At 44.3% G+C, this 16,953-nt stretch overlaps 1 protein-coding gene and 2 long non-coding RNA genes across 7 annotated transcripts in view; 2 read left to right on the top strand and 1 right to left on the bottom strand.

Annotated features, from left to right (window-relative positions):
• Positions 1–16,953, top strand: part of LOC310681724 — a 122,865-nt gene that overhangs the window by 87,472 nt on the left and 18,440 nt on the right. The window lies entirely within an intron of this gene.
• RNF144B (ring finger protein 144B) overlaps positions 1–16,953 on the top strand; it is a 71,726-nt gene that overhangs the window by 36,333 nt on the left and 18,440 nt on the right. For 4 of the 5 annotated variants that reach the window (XM_083449614.1, XM_083449611.1, XM_083449613.1 and 1 more), the window contains one exon: positions 6,601–6,788. In XM_083449614.1, coding sequence (XP_083305740.1) covers positions 6,624–6,788 — 165 coding nt within the window. In that variant the 5' untranslated portion in view covers positions 6,601–6,623. Of the gene's footprint in view, positions 1–4,864; positions 5,034–5,145; positions 5,379–6,600; positions 6,789–16,953 lie in introns of those variants that run through there. The other variant, XM_083449615.1, reaches the window with a different exon arrangement.
• On the bottom strand, positions 6,800–16,042 carry LOC310681757. The gene is made up of 3 exons (XR_014513589.1): positions 15,097–16,042; positions 9,067–9,121; positions 6,800–8,360 (listed from the first exon to the last, which is right to left on the bottom strand). It is a non-coding gene; the product is annotated as an uncharacterized lncRNA (long non-coding RNA).

The raw sequence follows: 16,953 nt of genomic DNA, 5'->3' as shown, positions 1-16,953 counted from the left end.
GGGCCGTGCGGGCGCCTCACCCGCCCCGAGCCAAGGGAGCACAAAATAATGATAATGATGCCTATTTATTCTATGGGGGGGGGGCACTAAATTTTGTCCTCAGGGTGGGTGCCATATTACCAAAGTCCGCTCCTGCCCCCCCTCAATGGGATTTGAAATCCAGGGATTTGAAATCCAATAAATTCCTAGGTGTGCCCCTGTCTGTACTGAGTAAGCCCCTCAGCCCCTAAAAGCAGACAATACCAACTTTTCAACATTGTGATAGTGATGTTGTCATACGGTAGCGATATATTGCAGTGTTGAAAAGCAGAGGGAGGAACAAGCAGCATTGGCCCCCGTCAGAAACTGGGGTGCAACCGGCACATCTCCCCCCCCCCCCCGCCAGCGCCTGGTACAGGGAGGAGGCAGCAACAGGCGGAGAAGGAAGAGAAGGCGCAGACAAGCCCCAGCCACAAGACGCAGTCCAGTAAAGGTGCCCTCAGACTGGGCCTGCACAATGTTATGATACATCACCACAGGGGCAGACTTTAGTAATCTTTCATAACAGGGGTGTCAGGCTGAATAAAATATTGAGGGGGGGCAGGTAGGCCCCACCTCACATCATCATCATCATTTATTACTGGTCAAAGACCAGCTCGAACCTCACATAATTTATCACATGCCACACACACCCCATTTAAATGTCAAAACCCACCAACTTCGGGGGTCTCAGCCTGCTCAAATATTTTAGGCCGATACAACCGGCCCTTTGAGGGTGACCAAACTGCTGATGCGGCCCCCGATGAATTTGAGTTTGACACCCCTGTCCCAGACAGTTTAGGCAGCATTGAGACATTCCCAGCCTGCAGCGTTCCCTTTTGTTTTGATGCTGAGAGCCCTTGAATGATGACCTAGTTGTTGTTGACCTTTTGTGGTATAACGTAGTCAAATGGCATTGTCTGAAGGACAGTCCTTTTGCTTCTCCTCTGTGTCAACCCTGAGTGAGCAGAGCATTTCCTGAAAGGAGATAGCCATGTTGGGAAATGAAAGGATCTGTCCCATAAAGGCATATCCTACTCTTTTTACCACCTAGAATTCAGAGATGCCTGGGTTTACTGAGGGCCAAACTGGGCATACAGTGGCAGACGTATCTCTTTGTTCATGTGTCTCCCTCATTCACACACAAAGTAGTAGGTAGGCAGAACTAGGGGGATATAGGGGACATAACCTGAGCCCCCTCCCTCCCCTGCCTTAACTTCTTCAGGGCTTTTAAAACAGACACCTTCTCTTTCAGCCTGGAATGCTGAGTGAGGCTGGGGGAGAAAAGACTCAGGGATGATGGACTTCAAGGAGGAAAGTGTTCAGCTCCCTTCTGTCCCTTTGATAAAATTGAAACCTCCACCTTTTCACTTGAAAAGTGAATAACATGTGGTTGCTGCTGTAGTGTCTAGGCCTCAAGCCTCCCTAAACTTAAGGAGGCTTACTCACACTGAAACGCTCATAGTACAGCCCATCCCGAGCAGAGATGTCTCCTGAATACTGCATTTTTTATACTTGAAATAAATTCCTGTCTATTTGATGCAGGCTGAAAATATTTCTCTGTAAATACTGGAATGCATTATTATTGTGCCTAATTAAATTTGTATCCTGTCCTTCCTCTGAAGATCACAGGGTGGTTCTCAAGATAAAAATGCAAAATGAGAACACAAAATACATAATAAAATATAAACAAACCAATAACCGCCACCCCCAGCCACATTTAAAAGGCCACTGAAGGTTAATCAGCCAAAGGTTACAGAGAAACGTTTTTGCCTGTTGTTTAAATATAAGAAGGTGCCAGGCAAGCCTCCCTGGGAAGAACATTTCACAAACCGGGAGCCACCACAGAAAAGACTCTTTCTCTTGTTGCTACCCTCCAGACCTCTCATGGAAACAGCACACGAAGAAGGGCCTCAGGTGCTGATTGCAGGGTTTGGGTCGGTTCACATGGGGAGAAACGCTCCTTGAGATATTGTGGTCCTGAGTCGTTAAATGCTTGTGCCTGATGTGTATCTAGGGAGGTATGCAGAAGGCCCTGCCATTTAACCTGGAAAGGAAGCTCTACTACTTCATGCCAAGTATACTAAAAGGGGCCCTAATTACCCAGTGCTTCTTTGGCGATCACTCGTAGCCAAGTAGGATTGCCTTCCATAAACACGGTTTTAACAATGAGTCCGTAAGTGACTGTGGAGGCCAATTCTGGATCCACACGTCCTTCCACAGTGGGGACATTGGTTTCCGTGCAGGAGTTGATCACGGTGTGGATTTGCCAAGTGTGCCTTCCTTGTTTCTCCCTTGTGTCCTGAGTTCGAGTGTCTTCAAAGCCCATGACACCTTTGGTAAAGGCTGTTCTCCAACTGGAGCACTCGCAAGTGTTTCCCAATTGTTGGTGTTTATACTATATTTTTTAAAATTGCCTTAAGACAGTCTTTAAACCTCTTTTGTTGACCATCAGCATTACGCTTTCCATTTTTAAGTTCGGAATAGAGTAGTTGCTTTGGAAGATGATTATCAGGCATCCGCACAACATGACCAGTCCAACGAAGTTGGTGTGGAAGAATCATTGCTTCAACACTGGTGATCTTTCCTTCTTCCAGTACACTGGTATTAGTTTGCCTGTCTTCCCAAGTGATGTGTAAAATTTTTCGGAGACACCGTTGAAGGAAACTTTCGAGGAGGTGTCCCTGTTTCACAAGCATACAGTAAGGTTGGTAGTACAATAGCTTTGTAAACAAGCATTTTGGTTTCCCTGTGAATGTCTCAGTCCTCAGTACCTTGTTTTACTGTGGACTTCTGTTTCATACTTGCCTCAGCCACTAAGAATACTGAATGGGGAGGGGGTTGTAGCTCTTCAGGTTCATGAATGTGTATATAAGTGTGTGTGACCACCTATGTTTAGGTCGGCGGTTCGAATCCCCGCGGCGGGGTGCGCTCCCATTGCTTCATCCCAGCGCCTGCCAACCTAGCAGTTCGAAAGCACTATCAGGTGCAAGTAGATAAATAGGGACCGCTTACTAGCGGGAAGGTAAACGGTGTTTCCGTGTGCGGCTCTGGCTCGCCAGAGCAGTGATGTCACGCTGGCCATGTGACCCGGAAGTGTCTCCGGACAGCGCTGGCCCCCGGCCTCTTTGAGTGAGATGGGCGCACAACCCTAGAGTCTGTCAAGACTGGCCCGTACGGGCAGGGGTACCTTTACCTTTTTAAGAAGGGCTAGTGGACCTGCAGTTGATGTTGCTGAGCCAGCAAGGCCAGTGGTCAGGGATGATGGGGATTGTAGTCCACCAACATCCAGAGGGTTACTCTATCCCTGCTATTGGGCATAAGCAGCACACTTTGGCTGTCTCTGCACCACCACATTGTCCTGGCATAGCTGTGAGTTGAGTCATAGAATTGTGGAGTTTGAAGGGATTCAAAGGGTTGTCTGGTCCAACCCCCAGTGCATGGCCACCCCACCCAGTTTTCATTAATCTGCAGCTCAAGGCCAGATAGTCTATGCCGCCAACTTTGTAGGTGTAGTCCAAGTGGCAAAAAATTAAACCCGTTTTGCTGCTGGCAATATACAGAGCTACGTGGGGGAAACTAACCATGTAGCACTTCTTGGCATATGGTGGCAGCAGGACTTTGTCGCAGTGCAGCTGAAAACAATATATATATTTATATTCTTAATGTGGCAGATTGAGAAAAAAGGCATAGACGTATGTAAAGGTAGCCCTAGATGCGTCATTGCATTGTTGATGATTCACTGATAACTATAATTGCTGCAGCAATTATGAAACAGCGCACTGTGGGTTCTGACTTCGCTAAAAGATATTGTTCCCAAAGCTTTTGGTAATAGCAGCATATTCCGGCTCTTACCCATAAGGAATTATTTGCTGCTAATGGCATGTCCGGGGTAGATGGTTTCTTTTCATAAGTCTTCAGAAGCAGATGGTTAGTTACCTTCCCGGGAACAGACTGTGCAAGTCGATAACCCTTTGTTGTGTAATTCATTGTTCAGCTGCAGGTTGAAGTGCATGTGTCTTGAAGTGGATGCTTTTATGTGACTGACTTACACCAGAAAATAAATGTATAGGGCAAATCTGGAAGAGCCACTTCACTCGTTGCATTTTGGTTACATGAAAATAGTTCACAGTGCAGAAGTGTTATGTGTTTAGTCTCCCAGCCATCTTCACGTAGGTAGAAAACTGTGACGCAGTCCTGACATGATGGATTAAATAACTGAAACTGAACAAGATGCATTTACACCAGTGTGTCCTGTAGAAGAGCAGCTTCTGTGCTCTTGTAGCATTTCCCTGCCTTGGTCCTTTGTCTGACTCCCATACTGTTAGCATCAGAAGAAGCTGTTCCTGCCCCGTTCCCACCTTTCCCCAGATATAGGTGAAGGCTTGATGTCCAAGGTGCATGGCTCTGCCTTGGTGTCAGGCCTTGAGCTCCAAAATTAGTTTGGAACTTAGATGGGTCTGTTGGCAGGTCCAGCCTCATATATTACCTACTAGCATTAGGCTTGCAAATTATTAGGAGCTTTGCATACCAGAGAAATAAGCAGGATTCTGAAAGTGAAACAGCAACAACCATACACATCAGAAAGTACTATCACACGAAGGTTCCGTGAATTGATTAAATTGCCCTTTCAGTTCTTTCCCCTTGGAGAGTTGCTTCATCTTCTGGTAGCTGCTACTTCTGCTTCCTCTGATGTTCTGGCTTAGGTAGACTGAAGTGCCTCACCTTGCTTCTCATCAACCAGATGATCCTCAATGCAAATGACACAATTATGTTATAGATACAGGTCATACCTGTGCTAGGCAACTTGCTGCAGCCTATTGTGATCATTCCTGTGATCAAGCGATTCAAGGTCTTGGTAACAACATGTACTGGTGCTGCTTGTTTAGAGATAAAGTATCCTTTTAAAATCCATCTGCTTCTTATGTTGTGAGCAATTCCTGCAGTTAGAAAAGCTCCTAAAACTTAATCTAAATCTGCCTTCCAGTAGTTAAAACCCTGCCACTTGTCAATGGGTAAGATGGTGGGGTTTGCCCTTCTTTTCGATACCTTGCTAATAACTGGAATTTTGTCTAATTTTGTCCAGTTTTCTAATCTTCTGCTTTCCCCCTTCCCCTTGCCTCTAAGTGAAAAATGGAGTCCTTGCACCTAGTCCAGGGTTGCCATCAAATGCAGGTGCCAAGTTTCCTCCTGTGACTATATCTTTGGTTATAACTGACACCTGTCCGCCCGTCCCTGATCTAGTACATAGCAGAGAATTTGGAGGTAGCAGGAGTGTCTAACACCTGGGGATGGGGAGGAAAGAGAAGGAAAGGCACCTGTCCCCTGTGTGCCTCTGTGCATCAGGTTCTGGAGGAAAGGTGAGTCTTGTAACTAATCTCTTGGGGTTTTAGAGTTGGTTGGAAGCAGAAGTAGTTTCAATGATTCCAAGTACTTCTGAACCTTGGTGGGGAAATTGAGAGTTGTGACACCTCCCTGAGGGGTGCCTGAGAACTTAAGGGGAATAAGGATCATACCACAAATAACTGATGGTTACTATGGCCAGCAAAAGAAGAAAGGGGAAATAAGAACATCTTGGCCTGTTTTTTGTAGTTCTGTTTGATTCCTTCTCTGATAAAATCAGCATTGTGTTTTGATGTCCAGAACTGCACACAGGGCTCCAGGCTGCATGGCATGCGGGCTGACCAGGGGTGATTAATACTACTTCCTGTCTCTTGACAGAATTCCTGTTAATACATCCAAACATATGTTTGGGTTCAGTTTTGCACCGTGCCCACTAAACTGTAGTGTTCACAATATCGCAATGGTGGTCCTTTGCAAGTTCAGCTAATGTTTATTAGGTACTTTGTACATGCTCATTTTGGTCCTTGTAGTTGTGCTTCATTTTGGTTCTTCCTGTTTGGCTTGATGTCTTGAATGTTTAACTTAACTGCTAAAGATGTTTGCAGGTCCGTCCCAGCTTAATATTGCCCATTAATTTGATAAGCACACTGCCCAAGCCCTCATTCAAGTAATTAAATATACTGAAGAGTGCTGCACTTTGCAGTGACCTCTATGGGATATTTATGAATACTTCTAGATAGAAAATGTTCCTTCTCAGCCAGCTCATGTTACTTGTTTCTCTAACATAAGGAGTACAAGTAGTTCTGTTAATGCTCACATACCTGGGTCATCTCCTCATTGTGACTGGCAGGCTACACTGACAGGAAAATTTTTATTTATTAAATGTATTTCCTGTACCTTCCTTCAAAGGAGCCCAGGGCAGCAAGCATGTCTACACTAAAACAATTTATTTAATACTTATAAAAAACAGTTAAAAATCCTAAAAAACAATCAATCACCTACTCACAAAACTAAGAATTTCAGGGTTGCCAGGGACAGAACTTCCAACCATCAAATGCCTGAGAAAAAGGGAATGTTTAAATTTCTCTTAAAAGTTACTAGTGAATATAGATTAGAAGCTAGAGCTGTGCTAGAAGATGGTGACATGAGATTGTTGAAAAATTCTGTTGTGTTGAACGTCAGAAACATCAGAAAGGAGAATTATCCTCACTAGCTTACTCCTGTTTTTATCTTTTGTAGAACTGGTGAGCCTGGTTGAGCTGATGGCATCTGCTGCTGAGATTTGTTATCACACCATGACGACCAGAATATCAGAGGTTGGGGAATTGTCCTTGGAGCCTTTGATTACTTGCAAACTATGCCTGTCTGAATATTCACTGGATAAGATGACGACTCTCCAGGATTGCAGCTGCATCTTTTGTACATCGGTAAGTGTTGACCGTGACTTAAGTAATAGTAAGGAACAGTGTTGAGAGCAGTGATGTTGGAGCAATCTGTGAAAAACAGGTTGCCAACTGAATTTCCTTCCTCCTGGCAATGAAAGCTTTTTTGCCTTAACTTTCTACAATGAAAGTGTTTCTCTCCCCACCCACCCCCACAACATGTACACATTATACATAAATAGAAAAGTAAATTGTTTTGCAGTGTACCTTATCTGCATATTCTTCCTGCTGCAGTCCTGACAGACGCCTAAATGCTTTTCTTTTTTCTGAAGTGGTGTTTGACTTTGTGTGTGTATCTAAATTGTTATGCCCCGATGTAAATATGTATAAAATAAACCCATTTCTTAAAGATGCAACAGTCTCTGCTGCGCCTTGACTCCCAACGGAAACATTCTCTGGATAAGCTCCTTGTTACCACTCGGCAGAGATTGGGGGTGGTGTGCAATCTTTGTAACAGTATTTAAGATGCCCACAGGAATTCATACAACCCAAGACACAAAGAGAAGCTATCAGCAGGGTTCTAAACTGTCCTTTCCTTATGCCTGAGGTAGGATTACAGTGGTACCTTGGTTCTCGAACTTAATCCATTCCGGGAGTCCATTCGAGTCCCAAAACCATTCAAAAACCAAGGTGCGGCTTCTGAGTGGCTGCAGGTACTTCCTGCACTCAAGCAGAAGCCGCGTCGGATGTTCGGCGTCCAAAAAACATTTGCAAACGGCAACACTTACTTCCAGGTTTGCGGTGTTGGGGAACCGATTTGTTCGACAACTAAGCGGTTTGAGAACCAAGGTACCACTGTAATTGATACTGAGTTATAGATTCAAGGGAGTGAAACTGTAAGCCTAACTCTGCTTACTTGGGAGTAATTGAATTCAGTGGGACTTACTAGACATGGTTAGAGTTGCAGCCAAACATGGCCTCGTGATGGGTCACTGGCCACTTCATTAGCAGTTTTTAAAGGCACTTTGTTGTTTTTACTGTAAAAAACTAACAGGGCTCCCTCTCTGGAAATTCATTAACTTTGAAGGGAGCATCCAGGGAAGGTAATTGATTTGTACATATCTGTTGATGGCTAAGACATACATGCTGGGATGGCTGTCCTACAGTTTTATTAACCTTTCTTTAAAGGCTAACTTTTCTGCTTTGCAGGGCTAGAGTGAATATCTTTCCTCCATTTTTTTAAAAAAAAGTTCTGGGAACAGGCTCTTCGGCACCACCATGTTACATAGGGATGAAGTACTATGTTAGCTATGTTGGGTTTAAGAGCATTGGCACTAAAGTCCCCAGTTAGACTCGTTGTTTGGAAAAACACCAGGACATAGTAAATCTATGTCACCAAGTTCAAAAGTCATTCACTATGCAAGGATAAGCGGGTGCACCATATTGTGGAGACTTTATTGCATCGGGTGTGATGATAAGGATTACTGCAATTTCCCAGAGTGATATAGGTTTGCTGTCTAAAGTACACAGGGCGCTGTTTGTTTTACTCGGTAAATATTAGTGTACTAACCTTTAGCTTTGTGATTAGGAAGTGGTCTAAGAATAGTTTGTCAGCATCTGTACATTAAGAAAAGAATTTAAGTATCAGTAGTTTCCAATCTCTCTTGCCTACAGTACCAGGGGTGCAATAAGATATTGTGGGAGCCCAGGTAAGCCCCACCTTGCATAATTGATCACTTGACGCAGTGCACACACACCATTTGAATGGGAATGCCCATCAACTTTGTGGGAGCCTGGCCCCCTCAAATATTTTATTGTGGGGGCCGAAGCCCCCATGGCCCCAAGTGTTGGCTCCTATGTACAGTACTAATCATCTAGCATGGTGACAGAGTCCAGTCTGTACATTCTAGCCCTGAGTGCACTCCATGGCACATATTATACTACCAACTAAGTGATTGGCACCTGCAAGGTATCTGCTGGAAAGTTTGGTGTGACACCTGTCACTGCATGAAAAGGTGATCAGAGAGAACCTATAATCGGCACTATTTTTCTAGAAAAAGAGGTGCTGGAAGTCACCACGAACACCTCCCTCCCTCTCTCAGAATGGCAATGGCGCCCTCCTTAGTGGTGCCAGAACTGAGTTCCAGCAAGTTCCAGCTGAAAAAAGCCCTGCCTGTAATGTAGGCTCAATGTTAGCAGCATTTCCTACTATTGATAGAGATTTCTATGCTTTTTCTTAACTCTGTTACTGTGTCTGTGGCTACCTTTTAACCACTCCCCACTAAAACAAACAGACAAGCAAACACAAACTGATATCTGATACCATATGATAAAGTTATGATTACCACATCATTCCTAGTCTTCTTGTCCTTACCTTTCTGCTGAGGAAGAAGAAGAAGAAGAGGGGTTTGGATTTGATATCGCACTTTATCACTACCCTAAGGAACGGCTAACAATCTCCTTTCCCTTCCTCCCCCACAACAAATACTCTGTGAGGTAAGTGGGGCTGAGAGACTTCAGAGAAGTGTGACTAGCCCAAGGTCACCCAGCAGCTGCATGTGGAGGAGCAGAGACGCGAACCCGGTTCACCAGATTATGAGTCTCTTAACCACTACACCACACTGGCTCTAAATAAAAATACTCAATTAACCTCAGTTTTGCCCCTCCAGCAAGAAGCCTGTCCCCCTCAACGAAAGCCTGCCCCCCTTAATGTCCTCTTACAGGGGGATTTTTTTTACCCATGAGCTCCCCCCAAAAGCTCAACTTTTAGGGGTGATCTCCCCTAAAACAACTTTTTGCGCCCCCCCCAAATGGGTCCAGCCCACTGATAACAACACTTAGACCCTTTCTTAGCCCAGGGAAGGATCTTTAGAAAATTTTAACCTTGAGATATTTCTCTTCTTTCCCTGGTAGAAATTTCTAGTGTATTTGCCAGTGGGGGTAGCAAGTTACAGCTCAAATCCTCTAATCTTAAAATTGCGTTTGTGAATATGTTTTTAAATATAACTTTATTAAATTTTCTGTTTTACAATTTCAAATAAACATTTTACAAAGCATTTGTGAATCTGTTTTGATAAAGGTGAGTAACATTTGTCGTTTTCTCCTCACTTGCTTGGTCATCATCCACCAAGTTGTAGATTTTTACCCCAAGAAAGAAAAGAAAAAAGGAGCCCTTTCTACAGAAAGTTGATGCACGCCATTAGCTTGTGTTTGATGCATTTCCTCCATCTAGGTTTTGTTGTTGTGTTTTGAAGATTGCTTTAAGAAAGCCTTATTTACCACTTTCTGAGGAAATCATTTGCAGAAGTAAAACTGCTGCAGTAATATGCGGTTTGGAGCATTGAGACACCCCCTCGATTGCCACATACTTGAGGGCAATGTGAAGCAAGGCAGTTGGATTTTGTATATCACCAACCGCCTGGTTGTGTAGTTAAAACAGAGGATTAAACTCTGGCCTTTCCATTCCAATGTTTCTGATTTCAGCATGCACATCCTATAATGACAAGGCAGCTGGCATAGCAGCTCTGCTTTCTTTGAACATATATTTGCTACTTCATACTGTGGTGTGTGGGTCAGTAGTTGTCAGCATAGGTATTGATATTCAGCTTCATCCTACCGTTCCTGGCAACAGTCATTTGTGAGAAGTGGTTGTAGGAATCGTTATTAAAATTTGTATATGGCCCTTCACCTGTATATCTCACGGGAGGGGGGTTCACAGCATAAAAATACAAGATAAAAACACAAAATGTGTAATAAAAGCAAGAGAACAAACCAAACCAATAACCTCGTCCCACAAACGCATTTAAAAGACATAGAATGTTAGTCAGCTAAAGGTCTGGTTGAAGAGGAACATTTTCACCTAGTGCTTAAAGATATATAATGTGAATGTCAGGCTAACCTGCCTAGGGAAGTGGCTGGGGAAACCCAGCCAGATGGGCACAGTAATAATAAATAATACACAAAGGGGGAGCCTTCAGAAAAGCCCTGTACTCATGTTGCCACCCTCCACACATCTCATGGAGGAGGCCCATGGAGAAGGGCCTCACATGATGATCTGAGCGTCTGGGTAGGTTCATATGAATACTCCTTGAGGTATTGTGGTCCTGAGCTGTCTAAGGATCATTGTGGCCAATGGTCAAGGATGACAGAGATTTCTGTCCAGTAACACCTGGAGAGTCAAAGGTTCCCCATTCCTGTTTTTTCAGGCACCTGTATGGTCATCTTGAAAGGGACGTGGGTGGGTTAAACCACAGAGCCTAGGACTTGCCGATCAGAAGGTTGGAGGTTCGAATCCCTGTGACGGGGTGAGCTCCCGTTGCTCGGTCCCTGCTCCTGCCAACCTAGCAGTTCGAAAGCACCTCAAAGTGCAAGTAGATAAATAGGTATCGCTCCGGCGGGAAGGTAAACGGCATTTCCGTGTGCTGCTCTGGTTCGCCAGAAGCGGCTTAGTCATGCTGACCACATGACCCGGAAGCTGTACGTTGGCTCCCTTGGCCAGTAAAGCGAGATGAGCGCCGCAACCCCAGAGTCAGTCACGACTGGACCTAATGGTCAGGGGTCCCTTTACCTTTACCTATATGGTCATCTTACTGATTCCTGCACTCTATGGCTGTTACCAACAATTAAAAGAGCTCCTTTGTAGTAGCTGAATCAATGTGATAAACACCGCTCTTGAGTTTGGATTAGCAATGGGGGAGGCAGTCATGAAAAAGTGGCTCTTGCACAACTAGCATAACATTTTTTGAGTGACCATTTATTATTTGATTATAGAGCCAGAGCCAATTAATTTCATAAGCTGAAGCTTAGAAGTACCATTGGAAAGGATTAACAGCACCCAAGGTGAACAATGAATGGTGTTGCAGCTTGAAAAATGCCTCAGCTTTATTGGTTACAGATGTGAGTGGTTTGGCTTAGGCCTTGGGAGAAACTGGATTATATCTTTGCTCCTGTTCATCTGCAGGGAGTCCACAGAAGGGTAAATCACCAATAGGAGGTGCCCTATAACTTACGTCAGATAGTGGCACCCCAAGGGGTCCCCGTATGGGCTGTGACATAGCCCTAGCCCACACCCAGGCTTCGGACAGTATTCATATCCCAGATCCCTTTAACAGGATACCCTTACTGAGGAGGGGCAGGCAAGGCAGCAGCCTCCCTTCCAACCAAACAAAGGCTTACCCAATGCCTAACCTCACAAAAGTTGTGACGATTGCTACTAGGTAGGCGAAAACCAAATGGCCAGGGCCAATTTGCCATGTGGAAAAAAATCCTACCCTGCCCCAACAACATGGTGACCGAAAACTGCCATAGCAAGGTCATATGAAAAGAGGGTGGATGGGTAGGGTGATCTGATGAAGAGGCAAGAAAGAGGGAACCAGCTGGCCACGCCAAAATTACATGGCCCGCGGCCACACCCACTCTGGTCGTAGATTGGCTGGAGCTGTCCCCGGGGCACAGATGACGGCAGCGTACCTCCCCTTACGCTGGAAAACTGTTGAGGCTCAGTTGACTGGCTGCAATGCTGTACACCGGATAAAAGGTGAACTGACTTGTGCATCACTCTAAGCCAAACTATGGTTTAGTGCAAACAAGCAAATTTGTGGGTTCCCAGAAAGAGGTTTGCAGCCCCTTTGCTCTTCCTCTGATCTTGCTGCCATCAGCTAATCCAAAATTTAGCTTAGCATGGCATTTGAACTTGAACACAAGGTTTGTTTTGCTCCAGATAAACAGCAAGCTGTAATGAAAGGTGGTTCTTTACTGCTTATGGTTTGTCTGGGGGAGACAAAACAATGAGCCTGGATTCAGATGCAGGGTCATGAATTAGCTCAAAGAAGCAGGACCCAGAGGTACAGTGAAGCGACAGTGACCTTCTCCTCGCAAACCTACGCATTTGCTTATTCGCACCAAGCCACAGTTTAATTTAGAATTGTGTGTAAGCTGGCCAATTGTTGTGCTGCCTCTTTTCATGCATAAAACAGTCGGCCAGTCTCATAACAAATAGGCAGTGGGTTTATATCTACATGGCAGTGGAATGATTCATCATTTTTGGAATGGTCTGGGTGCAGTAGGATTCGGGAAGGTTGCAAAGTAATTGCAATAGGAAGTGTGGCAAAGAGGCAATTATGGTCAAATTGGTGAATGCATGTTAGTAAAAAAGCATAGGTTATTTCCCCCATTTGTTGAATTTTGCCCACAATACCTAGATGAAAGCACCATTGAGTTTATCCATGTTTACTTCAGGGATTGCACTGATACTCTGTGGGTGGATCCACACCATACATTTAAACACATTCAATACATATTTTAAACACATGACTTTCTCCAGAGAATCCTGGGACCTGTAGTTCCCACCTCACAGAGCTACAATTCCTTGCTGTCTTATGTAGGGAAAATTGGATGAACGGGACCATATAAGATATAGGCACTGGGTGAATCGTGTATGTAAAAATACCCAAGCCTCTTTCAAACACTGTGGGCCACGGTGGTTAACTAATGTAGCAAATATCAAACTACAGCTTGTGGGTGTTGTGTGCTGCTACCTTATAAATAGCCATTGCCATTTGGATAAGCTGTGGAGCTGGCATAACTTTTTATATGAGCATCAGCTTTCATTCAAAAGCTTATGGCAATAATGTCAGTAAAGGAGGGAGAATGCAGTGGAGCACAGCTCTGGGACTTTTTTCAGAGCAAGAGCAGTGATGACCTCTCTGCTGGAGTGCCAAGGTAACTGGCAAGTGAATGAGGTGATGAGGCTTTTAAGTTTTGCTGCTCTGACAGATTAGCATAGCAGTTTAAATAGTAACATGTCCTTGCAAGATTGTTTTGCATTTCTAATTAAAAGCTCGAAGTTGCATTTCAACTAGCTGATGTTCTTCAGTTAAAAGCTCAGCTTCCTTTCCAATACATCATCGTTTCCTGTTTATTTGTCTTCCACTCACCCACAGAGTTGTGGCCAGAGTGGCTCACAGCAAAAAATTGTTCATTTGATAGAAATTCAGAAATGTATTGGGAACCAAATTGGAAAGGATCATAATATCAATAAGTAAATTCATAAAGATTTTTCCATGCAACGTTATATAACACAATACAAATAAGGTAGCTTAACAGGCATAACTAAACAGAAGAGAAAATAATACCAACACAACAATAAAGTAGTACTAAAATATCACCTTGTTCCAAATAATGCACCTATTTCCTACAGTCTGGACCTACCATTCAGTCTTCAACCGCTCAGAGACCACATCCAATCTCACTTGTGGTAGTGCAGAGTCTGATCCTGGTTCTCACCCAGAGAAGTGGGAACCCATGCAGTCAGAAGCAAGCCCCACTTGGGAAGCAAGTCAGATGGGTGGGGTATAAATAATAAATTATTATTATTATTATTATTATTATTATTATTATTATTATTATTATAAGGCGGTTTACAAGCTGAAGAAACAAAAGATGTACATCTTATAACAATTTAATGCAATACAAAAATGTGATAATAAAATGTAACTTTAAAATAGGCAACCTACATCAAAAAAGTAACATTCAACAATCATTAAAAGGTAAAGGTAAAGGTACCCCTGCCCGTCTTGACAGACTCTAGGGTTGTGCGCCCATCTCACTCAAAGACGCCGGGGGCCAGCGCTGTCCGAAGACACTTCCGGGTCACGTGGCCAGCGTGACATCACTGCTCTGGCGAGCCAGAGCCGCACACGGAAACGCCGTTTACCTTCCCGCTAGTAAGCGGTCCCTATTTATCTACTTGCACCCGAAAGTGCTTTCGAACTGCTAGGTTGGCAGGTGCTGGGACCGAACAACGGGAGCGCACCCCGCCGCGGGGATTCGAACCGCCGACCTTTCGATCGGCAAGCCCTAGGCACTGAGGCTTTAGCCCACAGCGCCACCCGCGTCCCTTACAACAATCATTAGAATAGTATAAATTAATAATATCAGCATATAAAAGTTAAACAGAAATCCACTCAACAGTTACAATAAATAATATCTAAACTGTAATAAAAAAAACAACGACAAGCCACAGTACACAAAACAATACAATACACACTGAGAAGCAGAGACTAGAGGGTAGAGCAAGGCAGGCGGAAGGAGGCCTTGCCTGACGAAGTCTCTCTCAAGGCAAATCAACTTCCTCCACACTTTCCAAAACAATGTTTAAACCAAAACTTAGCCAATAAGTAACCATGTTCCGTGTAATGGTTTTTCAGAGATCTGAAAGGTAGTTTGTAAGAGGGGTTTTGGCTGTACTGTGTACACTCAGGTCAGGCCCTCCCTCTCCAAAAGCAGGTTTTACCAGAAGCCTGTGTGTGTGTGTGAGAGAGAGGGGGGGGGGGAGAAATAAATTAATGTATACCTTGGGAAACCTTGCTTTGTCTTCAACCACTTTCAGCTGTTCAGAAAACATTTTCTTTCATTTCGAACTTCATATGGATACGTCAGCCCTTGACAAATTTTGGAGAGGCATCGAGATAGTAAGAGCTGTAAGTCATAGTGAGCTTTGAGTTTCTTTTGACCTGGTTTGTAAATTGAGAACCTGGAGTGTTTATCGCTGAATTTTCTACGAGCAATAAAAACCTATAAAGTTTTGATTTCCCAGAGACTGCAGAAGCGGCTTGCATGCTACAGGCAGCTTACAGAATGTGAAGAAGTCGCCCTTTTCCTTACTAGTGAAGGTGAAACCAAGAAACGGCTAGGCACCAGTATTTCCTGGAAAACATGCCACCTGGATTCTGGATTAAGTGTGTGGTCTAGGATGGACCCTGTACCTTTTGGAGATGAATAACCTGATTTTGCGGGGAAAGGTCTCCTTAACGAAGAATGTGCTATTGTCTTGGGCAGACATCTCCTTCCTGACATGTTGATGCAGGAACAAGCAAGAGCTATGCTCCATGTTCCGACTATTGTTTGTTCAAAGAGCTTTCAGGTTAGCCTTGAGGACTTGGCTGATAAGTTGTTTCCTTAGAAACCACTCTTTTGTCCTGAAGATAGCAACAAGACTGAGGGTTGGGGGGGGGAGGGAGGGAAACTAGTCTGAGGAAACACAACTATCTGCAATGAACTTGCTAGGTTTCCACCTGTGCTTACATTGTGGCTTTTCAAATGAAAAATCCTGGTCCACACCAATAACTATACACTGTATGCTCATGTATAATCATAGTGCAATATATGCTTGCATTATTTTGTTACAGATTACAAGTGTGCATGGATGCATAATGTTTCTCTGTGTAGGGAAACCATGTGCAGCTCAAAGCCGTAATGGCACAAACACACTGTCATAATGCTTCAGTGATTTTAAATAAGGCTTAAAAGGTACCCCTGCCCGTACAGGCCAGTCTTGACAGACTCTAGGGTTGTGCGCCCATCTCACTTAAGAGGCCGGGGGCCAGCGCTGTCCGGAGACACTTCCGGGTCACGTGGCCAGCGTGACATCGCTGCTCTGGTGAGCCAGAGCCGCACACGGAAACGCCGTTTACCTTCCCGCTAGTAAGCGGTCCCTATTTATCTACTTGCACCCGGGAGTGCTTTTGAACTGCTAGGTTGGCAGGCGCTGGGACCGAACAACAGGAGCGCACCCCGCCGCGGGGATTCGAACCGCCGACCTTTCGATCGGCAAGCCCTAGGCGCTGAGGCTTTTACCCACAGCGCCACCCGTGTCCCATTAATAAGGCTTACGGTATCCCAAATTCTCTCTCCCACCCCCTCACTTTGTTACAGGTAGTCAATTGCCACATTTGGGTAGCTTGAGCTTAGACTTTGTTTTTAAAAATATAACCTCTCATTTGTAATACGACTTTAACTTGGAAATGTGCATTAGTAACAAGTATAAGGAGCACACCCATTATATGCTGGCACAAGACGATACTAGTGGAAAGGTGTGTTTTCAAGACTTTTAAAAAAAAATAAAATTGAATTTTGCCCAGTGTGCTTCCAGAAGTTAATTTAATTGTTACTTACCTAGATAGCTATCTTTGATTAACTTGTGTGTGTTCACAAACAAAGGAAAATTCTTCTTTCATGCCGTCTCTGTAGGAGTGGGGCTATTAGGCTATAAGAAGGAAGAAAAGCTCCTTGTGGTCTTTCCATGTACAGTCTACCAATGAAGGACCTAGTGATGAAAAATCATTTGAAAAATAGAAGGTGTGGCCTCTGCACTGTCAGTCGATACTCAATCTAGCAGGGGAGGGCATCCACTTTTAGCCTTTACAGTGTG

This window comes from Podarcis tiliguerta (genome assembly GCF_965153285.1).
Source record: "Podarcis tiliguerta genome assembly, chromosome: 7".
Taxonomy (NCBI): Eukaryota; Metazoa; Chordata; class Lepidosauria; order Squamata; family Lacertidae; genus Podarcis; species Podarcis tiliguerta.
Note: the sequence above shows the minus strand (reverse complement) of the source record. Positions and strands in the feature narration are given on the sequence as shown.